Source organism: Amphibalanus amphitrite, unplaced genomic scaffold (genome assembly GCF_019059575.1).
Source record: "Amphibalanus amphitrite isolate SeventyFive unplaced genomic scaffold, NRLGWU_Aamphi_draft 000059F_arrow, whole genome shotgun sequence".
NCBI classification, from domain to species: domain Eukaryota; kingdom Metazoa; phylum Arthropoda; class Thecostraca; order Balanomorpha; family Balanidae; genus Amphibalanus; species Amphibalanus amphitrite.
Window position 1 is genome coordinate 1,077,712 of NW_024881555.1, and position 17,618 is coordinate 1,095,329.

Consider the following 17,618-nt stretch of genomic DNA (forward strand, 5'->3'; position numbering starts at 1 on the left):
TGGAGATCTTCATTTTAATGCGTAAAGATAACGACCAGCAGAGCAGAGCCATCGGTTAAGTGCAACCATATTTGGTCGAAGATATAAATACTTAAGTAAAAGAGAGCTGTTTATTTCTTTCCTTAAAACACCAAACACTGAGTTACCTCCGCCGAGGGCACGGCAGCCCGGCAGACATAAAACTTCACACAAGCAAACTACGCTCTCAGCACACTTAACAAATGTAACAAAGCAGCAAGAGCTACATAAAATTGGCACATGTGAAAATATAAGGCACCACTGATTCATCAAAGCCGATCCAGGGCGTCGCTTCATCTCTGCAGGTTCGTCAAATCGCCAGTTGCGGCGCGGACGGGCACAACTCAAACATCTCGCGCGACCGGGGCCGTCCAAAGCCCGGCTTCCGCAGCATCGCACCACACCCGCACAGAAAACGAGCCCAGACTGAGTCCAGCATGTTATACCGGCTAGCGCGAAGACTAGACCGGGCCAGCCGACTGTCAGGGGGGGGGGGGGCGGCGGTGGGCAGTCACGTCCTGCCCTCCGCCGCCTTTCACTCACAAGAATGAAGACGTCGCTCCATATCACACAGCACTTCGGAGCACACACGAACACTCGAGGAAGGGGAATGTGATTCGAAAGTTGATCCCACGAGGACGGAAAGGACGGCACAGAGTATAAATTACGCTCACGGCCGGCGCACGGGTCCATATCACATCAGAGAACGCTGCGCCACACATTTGGACAGTCGTAATCACTCAGCTACCGTTAACGGAATGTTTGAAGTCGGTCACCTACTGTGAACCAAACGCACACTTCGATCACTACAAATACAGCTTTGTTGCTTGCGCATCGACACATTTAGCTTAACAATACGATCACTTCTTCTTAACCGCCTTCTCTACCAGCTTCTCCGCCTTCTTTTGTAGCTTATCCTTCTCCTTCTTCTCCTTCTCGGCTTGTTTCTTGTCTCGCGCGATCTGCGATTTCAGCTCCTTCAGTTTCCTCTTAACCTGCGCCAGAAATCCACCATCAGAGCCCGAACGACCAGTCCATTCCATTTATCACAAGCCCAGGCAATAGTCGTAACGGGTACAATGGTCATGTAACTGTCATCCATTATACCAGGCAATAAACCAAGACATAGCACAAACGTTCCAAGAACATAAAACGGTCAAAGTTCACTATCATTCCTTACAAAAGGACCCAATAAAGCGAGCATCTCTAGAGACCATACCGTCCATGCTACAAGGAAACATACGAGGCATTTCGACCGATCACCAACAGCAGCATTCCTGTATAAACCACATGACCTATTTGGTGACCTTGACCCACCTTGACCTTGTCGTCGCCTTCGAGGCCGAGCTGTTTGAACTGTTTGGAGTCGAGGGTGAGCAGGTGGGCGCCGGTGATGTTTTGTTCCATGAATGTGGTGATGTGCTGCTCCAGACCGAGCGCCAGCAGCCACTGGCCCACCTGGATGGGCAGAATGAAGAGGTCAGAAGTCAGAGAGGTCAGACGAAGAGAGCAGAGAGGTCAGAACGGGGCTACAAGTGGCAGAGGAAGGGTTCATATTAAGGCCACAGGTCAGACGGGGTCAGGGGTGGACAAATGTGCTGAGTTGGGGTAGCACGGGCGCAGCAAAGCCGCCGCCGCCCTAGCGGTGACCTTGACCTCCGCCGTCTGTTGCGGCTCTAAAGCCAAGCCGGCGTGGAATTGGGAAAGCTCGTGCTACCCCAACTCGGCACAATTATCCACCCCTGGACGGGTTTAGCTTAGAGGCGAGCATAGACTGGCAACAAATGGATTGTGCTAAATCAATGCAGGGATAACACTTAGGTAGTTGAGGTCAGGCGGCTTAGAAGGGTGGTCAGACAGAGCACATTGGAGTCAAACCGAGCACCTGAGCGCATCTGATACGCTGCACCTCCTAGCTTACCCGAGGACACGCCACAAAATAAATGCAGCAATGGCAGCCGATTCTCTGAACGTCAGTCCATGGATTGTCTGCCGCTGGCTTACCGTATCTCATCTGCTCTGCAATTATTCCAGAGCACGCAACGCCGCTGTCCAATTATTCCAAACACGAACGTCCGCTATTGTCCGGACATCGACACCAGAAAATATCAGAGTCGGTCTAGCCTCAGACGGCTGTCGAGTAGTGTCAGAGTAAGGTGGATGGGTCTCAAACTATTAACTCGGTGACTGCATCCGTTTCAGGCGTGCCTGGGTAAATCGGAGTGTCCGGGGAGAGACACTGCTGAGTGGATAGACTATGAATAGCACCACACTATTGGTAAACGGTCCATTCTGAGGCGGACAGCTTTGTTGGGATCCCAAGCTACGGCCCAAACTCATGGGGAGGGCATAGAGAGGGTGTCACATCAAGTGCAATTTCTTATGAGGATACCGCTTGAAACGCTACAAAAAGCCTGAGCTCGGATCCCGTTTGAACAAGAACTCCTCAAAAGCGCCTGGGTTGAATAAAGGACAAGACCAAAAATGAGACGATAACAATAGGATTAAAGGCACAAGCCATCACATAAAAGTAGCTTCTCGTCCAGGTCACTACATTTATCAACCAAGGAAATAACTACCAAGAGTGAGGTATTCCACCTCCCTCCTTCCACGATTGGATCACCCACCTGCTCTTTGGTCCAGTCGTGCACGGGCCCTCCCTGCCAGATATGTGATCCGCTGCGCTTCTCAGCAGTAAGACCGGACGGCGCGGCGGCCGCCGAGACGCCGGCAGACGGGGAGAACGCCGCCGCGTGCAGGTGGGACGAGGACGGCCGCGGCGGTGACGCCTCCTCTGCAGGGGACAGGGGGAGGGTTAGAGTGAGTCAATCACGGTTACAGATACAGAGCAGCAAATAAAAACGTCAGTATGTATATAAACGGCAGTGCATGCGACCGCGTTCGAACATCGGCTGAAACACCGGCGCACAACAGACTTACCCTAGCCTATGTTTACCAACAGTTGTATGCTAAGCATTCTTCCGGGCCCTGTACCCGCGCCCGGCTGGGGGTCCTGGATTTCCACGCCCTGCTGGGGGGGGGGGGTGTTTGAACACCCCCCCCCCTTCTAACTCGGCTCCTGGGCCACGTAGCGATACGCGGAAGGCGGCGTTCGAAAGAGCGTCAAAAATAATGAGGAAATCACTTCAGTCAATTTTTTGGTCAGGTCAAAGGTCAGGTCACCAGAGGTCATTGAAGGCAAAATTTCGCCGATTTCCAGGTCGAATGTCAACAATTTCCAAGAAGCCAACGCATAACTCGGGAACCAATAGAGCTATAGCGCCGCGGAAAAGCGCATTCGATAGCCCTATTAACGCCCTTTCTGAGTAATTTTCTCAGATTTGACCTAACGTCAACGGTTTTGCCTGCAGGGGGCAAAAACTGCAAAAATAGCCGATTTTTTTCGGAAAAAAGTTTTTCTGCAATAACTTTTGACCCAAGCCTTGTACGAGCTTACTTTTACCGGCATCGTGTTCCTCTCGTCAGGACGCATCGAATGAACTATAACTTGACCTTGAAAGGTCAACTTGAAAATTTGACCTCAGGTCAAGGTCATGACCTGACCGGAAAGGGTCATGTTGCATATCAGTCGATCCGTATCATCGAGCTGAACACATCTAAGGCGTTTTCATCGCTCTAGCATGCCTCTATCAAAAGTTATTTGCGAAAAACTGTTAAATACCATTCGTGACCTAAGATGACCTCAGGGCATAAACAGGGGTCATGGACACCATTTCCATGTTCAGTGTGTCTAAACCACTTGTAATTCAGTGTTAAGGAGTGTTTATAATGTCTTTCGTCCAAAAGAGGCGCATTTCAATTTTCTCCCATTGACTTATAATGGGGAGGTCGCAAAATTGACCTGACCTTAGGTCATCGATATCAAAATTCTGAGATATAAATTTTGTACATGCTATTGCTCTTAGCAATCGCTGAAAGTTTCAAAGCGATCGGTCACTCGGTGTAGCTATGACAGACATTGAAACTTTTTATGAGGTGAGGTCACTTCAAGTGACCTGGTGACCTGACCTTGAATGACCTTGGTCTTAAATTTTCACAACATGTGTAGAATTGATGTATGATAAGGTGTACCAAAAACGCGCCGCCGTTTTTGAGATATTCGCGAAAAACCACAAGGGGGTGTTCAAACACCCCCCAGCAGGGCGCGGGTTAAGGCACACCGCTACCAGGCATTGGCGCTCTGTTTCCATGGCAACACACGCTAATGTCTGGTAGCGGCGTGCCGTGAACAAGGCCCAAGTCCCCTCACCACACCCGTCCCTCACCTCTGTTATCGTTGGGCGGCAGGTTGGTGTCGAGCGGCCTCTTGCTGAGCAGGACCACGCCGCCGGCGTCGGGCTGTTTTCGAGATCCGGCGTCCCTGGCGGCCGGCCGGGACGGCGGCAGCTCTCCGGGAGGGTACTGCTGACCCTGCCACACCGAAGACGCGCCTGTGGGTGTGGGGTGGTAGTGTTAGAGTGATGTGACGACTGACGATCACAGGGGGGATTGGAGGCAATAAAGAGACACATTAAGAGCAACGGAAGGAACAGAAACATACGAGGTAGAGATGAGCTAGAAACAGACAGATAAGCAGAGGGCCACACCCTGAAAACACGGAATGGCATTTCGCTTTGAACACCCAGCATGCACTTATTGCCACATGAGGCGGATGAGCGCAAACCTACAATTCAGACCTAAAAGGGCTTTCAGTTCCAGACGGCCTACCTCCCCTTCCCTCTCCCCATACCATCCTGCTCATCATACAACTCGATTCGTTTGCTCACCTGGTTTACTGGGTGAGTACTGTCCCGAGGTCCTGGAGTCGTGCACCACGTTCCTCAGCTCATCCATCAGCCCTCGGGGCATCTTCTGGTCACCGCTTGAAGGACTGCCCGCCTGGGGGTCCGACGGGTCATCCCTAGGGGAAGGGGAGGGGCGGTCAGATAGGTGGACGGGCGAAAGGAGATTGATAAGAAGAGGAAATAAAAAGGCCAAGATGGACGAGCTCAGAGTTGGCTCAGTGATTTGAAATGGTTACCAAATAACTGTTAGGAAGGTCAGAAAAGCTGCTATAGCACGATTTAATCCGTATGAAGAGCGAAACGCACCCTGTGAGAAAATCACGGTCGCGGTGAGGCGCGACCCGCGCTGCCGAGGTGCACGATCGAGCTGAACGCGGCCTGTGTCGCCGCCATGGTGGCGCAAGGCTCGTCACACCACGCAGCGGCAGCGAGGACCAAGGCTATCCGGCCTTGACCGAGGCCGGCGCCGTGATGAAACCTCCCCAGCCGCACGCACCGGCGCGGCGAGGTGGCATGGTGTGGCAATCTACTACGCACAGCCAGTGCCCGACCCTCGGGACAGAGCGGTGGCGAAACCGGGTCAGCGTGGGACGACACAGCTCGTCGCACCTACAGCTGTGCCGCGCGGCGCGCGCGCGCGCTCTCTTCCACATTAACATTATGCACTTAATTGTATTAATTGCACGGCCTTGGATCGGAACAGGTTTGCTTCATTGTAACACTGTATAACGTATGATTCTGCCGCGTGACGCGTGCGTTTCTTCGACGTTCGTTTAGAATATGTAGTTTATTGATAACTATTCATGCGGTAAGCAATGCATTGGATTGGAACAGTCTTATTCTCTGGTAGGTATAGCGCTGTATAGCTAAGATAGAAAATAAGTGCAAACCTGGAATACGGATCGTATTATTTATTGTACGTGTCTAATGGATTACGACGTATTCAACGATAGATACGTACGTAATGACGTATTGCAGGACCGACATCTAGGTACAGACTGCAGGTTGTACAGTACTTCAGAGTTAAATATGCAAGGGTCAAACCTCGTGTGGGTCGCAGCAATGTTTAATATGGACTACATGGTCACATATAGGGTGAGATATGCATTAGGTCTCTGGTGTGTGTCACGGAATGTTCAGTATCTTACGTGGTTTCACGGGCTTATCCTAAAACAGAAAACATACCTAATGCAAGTTGTATTATTTGTCGGTTGTTTTATGTACGTTTCAAAAATGGCAATGTACCATTGCGATAAACAATACGGGCCTTCTGGTACAATAAACAATGATGAGGTACCAGGTCGCATTGTTTATTGTGATGATTGCAACTGTTAACAAAATTTTGACCAAGTGTGACCTGATATCATATCTGGTATTCTGTAGGTATGTAAAGCTGTCGTTTTATGGTTTCATGAGTTAGCACAATTGTTTCGAATGTGATTCGATTCGCGAGCAAGGAAGGATTCTTTCGCACACTCATATAGTTCATAGTTGTATCTGTTCGGTCAGGTCAGGCGTATTATTTGTATATGTTTTACCGCGGACCTTCGGATAGTGTGAAAGTGCGCGGGCCGTGACGTCACACTGCGTGTGACGGTACAAATACGCGCGCGTGGCGTAGGTCGGGGCTCTCGGCTCTGGCTCGCTCCTGCTCACGCTCGCGGGCACTCGCCCGACTCGACTCGGCCGGGACAGTGCTTTTGCTCGACCTCGCCACGCTGCGATGTGAGTACCGGTGGGACACCGGTCCAGTCAGGACCTGTTGTGCCCGAGTGACGCGAAAGTGTTTTCGTCACTGCGCGTGTAGCGGGTAACATTGCGCCTGTCTGCCTATTGCCTAGTAACTGTGCTTTTGCTGTACTTGAATCTAATATAACTATTCTATTTTATCATGTCTATAATAGCCTGTAATGTAATAAAGGTACCTGTTCCAAGGCAAAGCAAATTCTTTGTAGTTGGTAACTTTTATGTCTGAAAGAGACGATTGCTTGAAGAGGTGGTGCTAAAAATAAACTTTCATACTCCTAGACAAACGACCTGCTCAGCAGACACTTCACGCGTGAAGCCAAGCTGGCAAAGTAAAACAATAAAATTCACACTGGTGGCTCGTCCGGGATGTAATCTTAATCAGTTCGATTAAGAGACCTGGAGATGCCCTTACTGGCTTTTGGTTGTTTATCAGCCTTGTTTATTATTTTGTTTATGGTCATTGCTTCCGGCTCCGAACTGTAATCACCTTCAGTCTGGGCTCGGCCATCAGTGAAAGTGATTGAGGACGGTATGTGCAAAACACCACTTATAAAATTCACAACCCTACGATTGCCTCGAGCCTACTCTAGCTCAAAATGAGCCGTTTAAAGGGACCCTCCCACCTTAAAAAAGTTTATGAATTGGCATGAAAGTGATGTCGCTCGGTTCAGAAAGAGCGAGAACGAATATCTACCAAATTTCACCGAAAAATATTCACCGGTTTTCAAGATATTAGACTTTTACTTTTGTTTACTTTTTGGGATCTCCGCTGTTCCTAGCGACTTTATTTAAAAGTGCGGCATTTGTTGCGCGCAACGCAGCATATACCACCACGTGCTACAAAACGTTTTAGTCAAACATTTAACGGACGTTCGAAAGCCTGATGACGTCATCAGATTCCCGTAATGGTTAAGAGATAGGGACCACGCTGGTCCCACCCTGCAAGTAAAGGGAAGAAATTTCTTGAACACCATAAAGCTGCGGGGGTTGCGACCAGGATAAATGGTGGTTTCTGAGCCTGGCCGCAAACTTGGCTATCTCAACTCAAAACTAATGTTAAGGTGGGAGGGTCCCTTTAAACAGTGTCAATCAATCCCAACCTTCCCTCCTGCCCCCGACAGTGCCCCGCTCTCACCTCAGTCCGCCGGGCGGCACGGGCGGTCCGGCTGCCCGCGGACTCGGCAGCGGCGCCGGAGGCTCCCGGTACGGAATCTCGGGCCGGCCGCCACCGCGCGGCGGGCTCAGGGACTCGAGCTGCGCCGGCCCGCCGTGGGGCGGCGCTGGCATCGGCGCCCGGCCGGCCGGCCGCGGCGGCGACTGCTGGCTGGCGGAGGGAGGGATGGGAATGCCGAGCGGCTGGAGGCCCGAGTCGCGCCGGCCGGCCGGCGGCAGCTGCGGCACCGGGCCCTGGTGCTGGTGACGGAGCGAGCTGCGAGGCGTGGCGTTCACCAGGATGTCCGGGTACTCGACACCCTGGCCCGACTCGTTGAAACTCTGCTCCTGGAGGACACGGGAGAGAAACTATTCAGATGGAATGGAGGCTGACAAAGGACATTACCTCCCATATCATCCCACACAAAGATTTGGTTACCAAAGCAGATCAGAACGGGTCTGCTGGTTGATGCTGCATAGGACCAATCATTTGCAAACTTTATCGTACTATGAGGACAAAATAGACGCCTCCGTCGCCCAATGTAGCGTTCGCGTTTCTCACCACTGCCTCAGCCAGTCATCCCGTCCCCACTGACCATACTGCCGCTGCTGCTGTTGCTGGTGTTGCGTTTCAGGTTGGGCGGGTGTCGCTGCGACAGGCCTCCCTTGCTGGCCAGCTGCGCTCTGCTCCGGCTGACAGAGGTGTCCAGCAGCTCGTGGGGTGGCACGGCCCGGTCCAGCTCCTCCTGGAGGTGACGGAGGTGACGGGTGGTCAGCACAGCATACAGACCGGCGATGGGTGCACCGGTGCATGGATTTTGTCGCTGATGGTAATTAAATAGTATAAATCATACTATAGATGTAGATGCCGTAAGTGAGTGCTTCACTGCGATAACGGTAAATGTTTAGCTCCGAGTTAAACAATGGATCCCAAGGTTTTAGGATGCAATATTGATTAAAAAATCCCTTCAACGTCTGAAAATTTAGCAAATCAAACAATCAAGGAACCCTTGAAAGACTGCTGGCTGCCCCATTATCTACCCTCCAGCAGCGCCCCTGGCACTGACCCTGGTGTCTGGGCGGCGCTGTCTGTGCCCGGCCGGCGGCGGCGGGCCCGTCTCCCCGTCAGACAGTTCAGAGGTGTCCAGCCGCTCCAGCGGGGCGCTGGGCGGCGACGGACGGCGCACGGCCGGCGGCCAGCGTCCGGGCGGCGCGGCCGGCAGCTGCACCGGCAGCCCGGCGTCCCGCTGCGTGTCGGCTAGCTGCCGCTCCAGCAGCTGCAGCCGGTCGTGCAGCTGCTGCACCGCCTGCTCGTACTCCCTCTCTCTGCCCATCTGGCGCTCCTCCCGCTGCAGTAGGCCCTGCTCTCTCCGCTGCAGCTCGCCTATCAGCCGCTTGGCCGTCTGATACTTGCGCTCCAGCTGCTCGGTGGCCTGCCGCTGCGCCAGCAGCGAGTTGTGGTGGTTGGCGGCCTCCAGACGAGCCGCCTCCAGGCCCTGCTCGTACGGAGCCAGACGTTCCAGCGCCTCACTGAGCTGTCGCCGCTCCTCCTGGGAGCTGGACAGAGACGACTCCAGCTCCACGATCTAGGGGAGGGGTCCGGTCAGGTCAGTTAAATGAGCGAGAGACTACTACAGCTCCACAATCTGAACGGAGGGGTTTGGCCAGGTCAGAGAGCCGAGCGACATAACTAGGTGTCGGCCAGAAGGAAATATTAGGTATTTTAGTGGGTTAGCAAGTCACTTGAACAGGACATTCAAATGCTTAGAAAAATACAAACAAGGTGATGTCATTGATGCCAGTAGCATCTTTCATTCCAATCTCATGGAAGTAAACATTCCCATGAAACAACGATAGTAGGTATCTTCCAGAAGTCAAGTCAACACGCGGACAACAGCCCTTTTACATCATCCATCGGAATTTCAACAAGGCGGGCACTGGGCACAACAGAACATGGTAATCCTCACATGACATCACGAGACACATCGGCGCGAACTCACCCGCATTTTTAACTTTGCGATTTCACCTTCGTAGTAATGCTGCTTCTCCAGAGCCTGAAAACAAACCACGCAAGTAAAAACGGAGCTGATGCCATTTAACACACCAGGGCTCAATCGTATAAACGCCGTGGAATGGATATGGCAGCACTGGCTGAAGTTCAGCTGCAGAAAACGGCTATCAAATGCGAAATGGTTTTCACGCATTTCAGTCCATCGTATGTTGACCGTCCAAATAATCATTTCGTTGACTTGGATAACCGTTTGTCGGCACTGGTATCACTGTTAATGTTACCAATTGCCGTGAATAGAATAGTACGGCATTTTATAAGATTGGGCCCTGTAGCGGTATCAAACTCATAACACAAGCGATAAATATGTGCAATTAGTGTAAATTTAGCAAATCACTTCGTCTTTCCCAAACATGAGCAAGATCTGCAACCGTTATTTGCTTTGTGGCAGCATGCTTAATTTCTTGCAGCTTCACCCAAGCATCAATAATTATCTTTCCACCTCGATTACACTGGCAGCTAGAGTTTAACAGCTGGAGTTCGGTCACCCACTGCCCACCTGTTGCAGTTTGGCCTGGAGCTCGATCTCCGTCGGACTCGGTTCGGCCGACTCCACCGGAGCGGACTGTGGCGCTGAGGTCACTTCCGTGACCTCTGTGACCTCTGTGGTGACCTCAGTGACCTCCGTCTCGGCCACCAGAGAACCGTCACGGTTGGTAGCCTCCTACCCGAACGAGACACGCTCGGTCAGGTGAAGAATTGTACGAGCTCATTGTACGCAATGTGTGTGAACTGTACACAAAGCAAAAATCACAAGCGTGGCAAAGTCAGATAAAATGTTGTCTGGTAGCTTGTGATTCACAGTACCATCCCTTCTATCCACGTTTGCACGATAAGGCCTTTACCAAGCAGAAAAAGATAAAGAAACAGACACAACCGCCTCTTATATGAATCGCAGCTCGGCTGGAAGGTGAGGTAAGCTCACACTATGTAAAGGACCTTAGCAGTGGTTTTCACACATTGCAATACAACACAAACGTTACCTGATAGGTCGGCGGGTGCCCATGTGTAATCAGAGGAAATATTAATCACCTGATAGGACGGCGGGTGCCCGTGGGTGATTTGCTCCAGTAGTCGCTGCTGCTGATCGTAATCCCTCTGCAGAGCCTTGTGTCGCTCCTCCCGGTCCTTGTCAGCGCGGAGCGACTGGCGGATCAACTGGGCCACCTGGTGGGGGTCACAGGTCAGGTCAGAGGTCAGGTCAAAGGTCACAGGGACTGACGGATCAACTGGGCCACCTGAAGGAGGTCACAGGTCAGAGCAGAGGTCATGTCAGAGATCACAGGGACTGGCAGATCAACTGGGCCACCTGGCGGGGGTCAGAAGTCAGGTCAGAGGTCAGGTCAGGTCAGAGGACAGGTAAGCGGGACTACCGGATCAGCTGGGCCACCTGGCGGGGGTCACAGGTCAGAGGTCAGGTCAGAGGTCACAGAGACTGACGGATCAACTGGGCCACCTGGCGGGGGTCAGAAGTCAGGTCAGAGGTAAAAAAGAGTGCTTCCTTCTTACATGCAGAAATGTTATGTCATCGCGTGTATTTGGTGGTTAGAAATAAAGTCACACACATAAAAAGAAACACACAGTGTATTGAGATAAACTGAAGTTGACAGTTGACACCACGATGGGAACTTATGAACTAACACGTCAACCAGCGCTTCACGCCTCAAACTCCTCCCACCCCTCACCTCGCTGTTTTCCGGGTCCTTCTCGCGTCCGATCATGAACTTGACGTGTCCGGCCGCGTTCCGTAGCACGGAGGCCGCGTAAGCCTGGGTGACGCCCACCAGAGACTTGCCGTCCACCTCAATAATCTGATCGTTGACCTAAGGTGGGCAAGGCAAAGGGGAAAGCTCAGTGGTCGGGTCAGGTTTAAGTTTGGTCAGTCGGAACAAAAGAGTGCCGTGATATATTTTGGAATCGTTGCTATATGGGGATGCGAAATTCTAACTTTCTCTTAATAGCTATGGCTTCCGACAGCTTTCAGTTGTCGATCACACGAAAATATTACAAATTGAATAAATTGAACTGTCACTTGATGAAACTTTAAAAGCATTATAAGAAGCTGCTCAGCTGAATGACCTCAAATCAACTTTTAATTTTTCGAGGCACTAAAAGCTCCGTCTATTGTCCCTGTGGGCCTGAACCCACCTGAATCCTGCCATCCTTGTGCGCCGCGCCGGCCTCGGTGATGGTTTTCACAAAGATTCCGAGCTTCTCCAGCCCGGCGTCGGCGCCCACCCCCATGCCGATGATACTCAGACCGAGTCCCTCCGGTCCCTTGTCGAACTCCACCTCGAACACGTTCATCTTCTCCACACCTGGCGGGGCAAAAAAGAAACGACGCTTGATGTTGAGCATCCACGGTGCCAAAGAGATAACACAACAGTAGGAAAAGCCGACTGCCGAAGGCCGGAGGGCCAGAGAGAAGGTCATGTACTTATTTGTGATACGTTCAGCAGGCATAGAAGCACTACATGGCTATAATCTATCATCATCGTAATACAAGATTGAACTACTGAACAGGTCCCATTCCACGAGTTTCGACAATCAAGAGGCAGCCATGACTCCGTATTTATTCGTGTGCTGCCTATATAGGATTATCGCGGAGGTGTCACGGCCATGCTGTTTCGTACTCACGTTTCTCGAGCTCGTACTCTGCCGAGGCGGCCACCGGGTCGACATCCTCGTTCCTGCGGTCGTACTCGCTAGACGTAAACGTGCTGTAGATCTGTGGACAGACGAAGACGAAACTTTGTATTACGACACCTCAGTAAGAAGGCTGATAGGATGAAGCAAGACAAACCACAAACAGCCTAGGGAAACTATGCATAAATAACCAGCTAAATAAAAAAAGATTTCCTCAAGCTACATACCTAGTCAGTGTTTACGGCTGTCCCATTCCCATCCCGTCCGCCACGACCGATTGACGATTCTGTCTCCTTCTCTAACTCACCCTGACCGGGTCTCGGCTGAAGAACACCTTGGAGGGCGGCTTGAACACCTTGGTGGGCACCAGCTCCGGTTCGGGCTCCTCCCCGGAGAGGGGCAGTCCCTCCTCCCAGTAGTGGCCGTCCTCCAGGAAATGCACGCCGTCCTTCACCAGAACCTGGGGGAAGCAGATTGGGAGGGGATGTGACCCTTGATGAAAACGATCACACGACGATGATTCGGTTAGGCTTTTATACTTGCATTTATATCAAGCTTACAGCCTGCAGGGTATCTGAATGCAATAACAATCGCGCTGCCAGGAAAAAGTTTCGATCCCTAGTACAACAAAAGTAAACAGCATTTACTTTTTCAAACCAAGCAATCTGGCACGAAGGCAAAATTCAAAATAACGACGCAAAACTTATTCATCGCAGTTCATGAAGTTAATAACTTTATAGCATTTGAGTTTTGAGATTTATCTGAAATGCGAATCCATCTGGCTACCGACCTCCTCAAAATAGACGACTCTGGGTGACTCATCATCATAGACAATTTCCAGTGTCAGCTCTTCGGAGACCAGTCGCTCCTGTCGCTGGCTGCCGGTGATGACGTCAGCTGGCGGTGATTGGTCGCACTCGGCCGGCGAGTGCTGCTCAGCCTCCCATTGGTCAGAGCCCAGCAGCCGCTCACGCGATTGGTCGTCGGTGTCAATGGCTGATGCTGATTGGCCATTGAGGTGGATTCTGTTTTCCAATTGGTTGGCCGCCGCCAGGAGTCGTTCTGCCTCCTGAGCTTGGGACTCGGAGAGGAGCTCCTTTGAGCTGGAAAATGTAAACAATCATAATTCTGTGCGGTAATTTTCATACAGGAATAATAGGAAAATTGCAAATGGCGAACAAGCATCTAAATAAGTCAAAATTTCATAGAATGGAAATGACGGCACATAGAACAACGTGATGTGATACTGATTTCCTTAGAGAGAAATGTGACTTGTTAGAGGTCAATGTCGGTTTTCTTAGAAGTATAAATGACTAGCACAAGTTAAGGCTTTAAAGGGTCAACTGGAGTATGACGAGGAGATAGTACATGGGTCAAAGAAATAATCTGGTCAAATAGCACTTACTGTTCCCTCCTATCGGCGATTCTGCGGGGAGGAAACAGTGAGCGGTTAGTGGCCGTACCGTATGCGTATCGCATTTTACCGAAGTTAGGAGCGACACTGGTTAGATGCAAGCCGGCGGCGGGTTAGAGACATGCCATTCGACAAGTTAAGTATGCCGTCCGGGGTAGTCTTGTAGTTGGTAGTAGATATTTTGCATGCGATTTTAAAACTTATGCCCGGAAAATGCAAAGGTCGCACGTAACATACTCAAAACAATGACGTAGTACCTATCCAAGCAAATCTTATCATACAGTCGGCATAGGCAACGAGCAATCAATTGATGACGAATTATAATAGAGGACTGGGCTTTGCACACCAGCATCGTAAGACTGTGTGTGATCTTTTCAACGATACGATATCTGTTGCGAAAGCATTGCAGCTCTTTGCACATACAGGCCTGAGCATACATAACGATGTAACACCGGTGTAAGTCATTCTTCATTGCAGCAAAATGCAGCTCAAAATAAATCGTTAAAAATACCAGCACCGCAAGCATATTGTTACCACGAAAAAAGCATACAGTTGGCAGTTTTTACATAGCCGAATTAGAATCCAACCAACCTCGAGTCGGGCCGGTCAGCCCATGCAGCGGAGTCAAACTCACCGAGAGCTGAGAAACTGGTCCGCCTCGGCCAGAGTCATTGACTCTGGGCCGTCACATGATTCGGGGGAAGAGTCAAACTGAAACAGCCAAACGCGCACACGATCAAAATTTCATCAATAAGAGCAAAAACATAGAGCAAGATGATATACATAGATGCACACTACGGCGAAAAAAATCGTCCGAAAGTTCACGTTCATGCAACCCCATATGCTCTAAGCGATAAAACATCCTGTCGGATGACGTCATCAAGTACATGACACCCGCACAAGTATCGATAAATTTATAGCACAGTACACTTTTAGACGTGGCAGGTAATGGGTGAAGTGGAGGACAACGCCATCATTGAGTGCCACTGACGTGTTATCAGCAACGCTTCTTTATAGCGCGATCAGTGAGATCAGCGACCCCTGATATCATATTTCCAATCTGACAGGGTATTCAGGGTATTCTATCTAAGCTGCACTCAAAATAACAACACAAAGCGCGACACACGCACACACGCACACATCCTCACCTGCAGCTGTTCGATGTCGCCGCTGTTGCCCTCCTCCACGGCGCGATCCTGTTCCCGTCCGATCCCCCACAGCCCCTCCCGTCCACCCTGCCCCGGCGGGGGCGGCGGTGGAGGGGAGACCTCCCTCTCCGGTCCCGACACCAGGCGATCCAGCTGCCGCAGCGCCGCCGACGCCACATCTCTCGACGGCACCTGATCGAGCGAGTCCTCCGAGCTGGACTCTGTGGCCGGCAGGAGCGGAGGAGGAGGAGGGGAGTCCTGGGAGGACGGCTCGGCCGGAGGAGCGCGTAGGCTGTCCGGTTTGGGAGGACGCGCCGGAGCCGGAGGGAACAGCTGGGGTGTTGGCATCTGTTCCACAGGAAGACCGAGTTCGAGCCATCGGCGCGTCTCGCTGACTAATCCAGCCGGCGGGGAGCCCAGCTGAGAGCTGAACGACTCCCGCGGCGGAGCGGGGCCCGACCTGTCCGCCGACCCGAGCGAGGGTGACAGCGACTCGGGACTCGTCTCGGGCGACGCCGGGGTGTCTGCAGCGCGCGGGGTCTGCGGGCTGAGCAGAGCCGGCGGCGGCGGCGGCGGCGGCGGCTCGTGAGTCGGCCTCTGGGAGTGACTCCGCGGAGGGCTCGACTCCCCGGGAGTGATGTCGCGGGTCTGACGCGGCGGGGAGGCCTCCGGGGAGTGTCCGACGCCGGTCCGGGACTGCGGAGGGGACGGCTCTGGGGCCGGGGCAGCGCTGGGCTCCGGGCGGTACTTCTGCTGGGGAGCCGACGGACTTCGCTCCACGTACGGCTTCTCAGCGGGACGGACATAGCTGCGACCTGCGAATACACAGTAAAAGTCTGTCAAACTGAGAGCAATGATCTGATAATGATTGAGAACACTCATAGAGGCTGGATGATTTTCATTACCGACACATTATCCGACGCCATCCACTGCCTTTGTTATTTTCACATTATCCCACAGTTTGACTAAATCACACGCTCCAGAATTGGCGTACCAGCCATACCGTATCAACCGTAATGGAGCGTGCGACGATTTCCGGTCTCCATGACACATCTACCGTAACACACCGACTACCCACGCGGTACCTCTGACCATTGCCTGTCGCTGGTCAGTCTCGTCCAGTCAGAACACCTTCCGTGAGATACTGCCACTCAGACAGTCACACGGGATGGACAGACGTGAGCCTCCGCCGGCGCTCTTCCGTTAACGCCAATAACAACACTCTGTGTGAGTGAGCGCATCAAACCGTGACCTGTACCCACGGCCGGAGCCCGGAGATGACAAACACATTATTCGGCAGCCACGTGGCCGAGACGTAGTGCCTATCTAAGCGTTTGTTTGAATAACTTCTAGCTGAAAATGTTGGCAAAACCTTATCTATAAATCAAATCAGCGACATTTTCTTTTGGCAGATTATTGGATAATATGAATAATCAAAGAAAAATGAGAGGAAAAAATACAAATGCGTAAAAATATGTAGGATTGCTGACTCGATCCTACCTGCGTTGGGGCTGGTGGCGCTGCCCACGGCCGCCGTGCCCGGCTCGGACAGCCTCCGCTGCTCCTGGCGCTCCGGAGAGGCCGCCTCCCGCTCGCCGCGGCGCGTGGTAAAGTGCGAGATCCAGTTCTTCTGGCGGTTCACCAGCTCCCGGCTGGAGAGCGCCCGCCGCTCGCCGGAGGACGCCGAGCCCTGGTCGTCGGCACAGCTCGGTCCGCGGGTGGGGATCTCGTCCAGACCACGTGACACAGACGGCGGCCCGCTCACCGGACGGGTGACCCGTGGGGAGCTGGTCACGTGACTACGGATGGTCACACCGTCTGGCACGGTGTCTTTGGAGCTGGAGGGTGATTTTGTGGGCGTGTCTATCTTGCTGTTTGAGTCCGAGTCGGAGTTCAGTTTTGAGACGCTGTTGAACGACTTCTTCACGTCTGTCGTTCCGTTGATCACGTGACTGCGATCCTTCACCACGCCGTTGGTCACGTGAGCGCGGGTGTGGCCGTTGCCGTTGGCCGCCCGTTCCCTGTTAGCCAGTCTCTCTGCCGGCCCCAGCTGCCGCCCCCCGGAGCCGATCCGACCGATCTGCGATCGGAAACAGGCGCTCGGCGGCGGCTCCGACTCGCCCCTGGCCCGGCCCGAGCTGCCCGAGCTGCCCTCACTCAGCCGCCGGCCGTCCGACGGCGGCGACGGCGAGCGCGAGCTGAGGCGCGACGCGGCCGACGCCGAGCGCGAGGAGGCGCCTCCCCCCTGCGCGGCCGGCCGGGAGCGCTCCTTGGCGCTCTGGCGCCGCTCCACGGGCCGCTCGGTCATGCTCTCAAACATGGCGCGCGCGCTGTTGAAGCGGGCCAGGTGGCTCTCGGAGCGGACCAGCGCCGCGTCGCGCTCCAGACTCTTGTCGCGGCGCGGCGCCGAGCTGGTGGCCGTCCGGCCGCGCTGGAAGATGGTGGCCATCTCGGTGACTTTGTGCGATCCGGCGCCGACGGAGGAGCCGCTGCCGGCCGGACTGACGGCGCTGGTCGAGCTGGGGTGCTTGGTGCGCCATTCCGGCTCACGAACGGGCTGTGGGCAGACAGAGGAGGGATTGAGAGTTACTGATAGTCCTGACACAATCGATATCGAA

At 52.9% G+C, this 17,618-nt stretch overlaps 1 protein-coding gene across 2 annotated transcripts in view; it reads right to left on the reverse strand.

Moving 5' to 3' along the window:
* Positions 1-96: 96 nt before the first annotated feature.
* The window catches only part of LOC122378410 (protein bassoon-like), a 41,827-nt gene continuing 24,305 nt past the window's right edge, over positions 97-17,618 (reverse strand). The window contains exons 3-22 of one of the 2 annotated variants that reach the window (XM_043359432.1): positions 16,501-17,557; positions 15,001-15,815; positions 14,487-14,563; positions 13,844-13,864; positions 13,229-13,541; positions 12,746-12,898; positions 12,430-12,520; positions 11,941-12,110; positions 11,478-11,615; positions 10,825-10,959; positions 10,292-10,456; positions 9,725-9,778; positions 8,792-9,310; positions 8,321-8,470; positions 7,708-8,072; positions 4,806-4,939; positions 4,305-4,469; positions 2,646-2,812; positions 1,336-1,476; positions 97-1,013 (exon numbers count right to left, since the gene is read on the reverse strand). In XM_043359432.1, coding sequence (XP_043215367.1) covers positions 879-1,013; positions 1,336-1,476; positions 2,646-2,812; positions 4,305-4,469; positions 4,806-4,939; positions 7,708-8,072; positions 8,321-8,470; positions 8,792-9,310; positions 9,725-9,778; positions 10,292-10,456; positions 10,825-10,959; positions 11,478-11,615; positions 11,941-12,110; positions 12,430-12,520; positions 12,746-12,898; positions 13,229-13,541; positions 13,844-13,864; positions 14,487-14,563; positions 15,001-15,815; positions 16,501-17,557 — 4,965 coding nt within the window. In that variant the 3' untranslated portion in view covers positions 97-878. The remainder of the gene's footprint in view (positions 1,014-1,335; positions 1,477-2,645; positions 2,813-4,304; positions 4,470-4,805; positions 4,940-7,707; positions 8,073-8,320; positions 8,471-8,791; positions 9,311-9,724; positions 9,779-10,291; positions 10,457-10,824; positions 10,960-11,477; positions 11,616-11,940; positions 12,111-12,429; positions 12,521-12,745; positions 12,899-13,228; positions 13,542-13,843; positions 13,865-14,486; positions 14,564-15,000; positions 15,816-16,500; positions 17,558-17,618) is intronic. The other variant, XM_043359433.1, reaches the window with a different exon arrangement.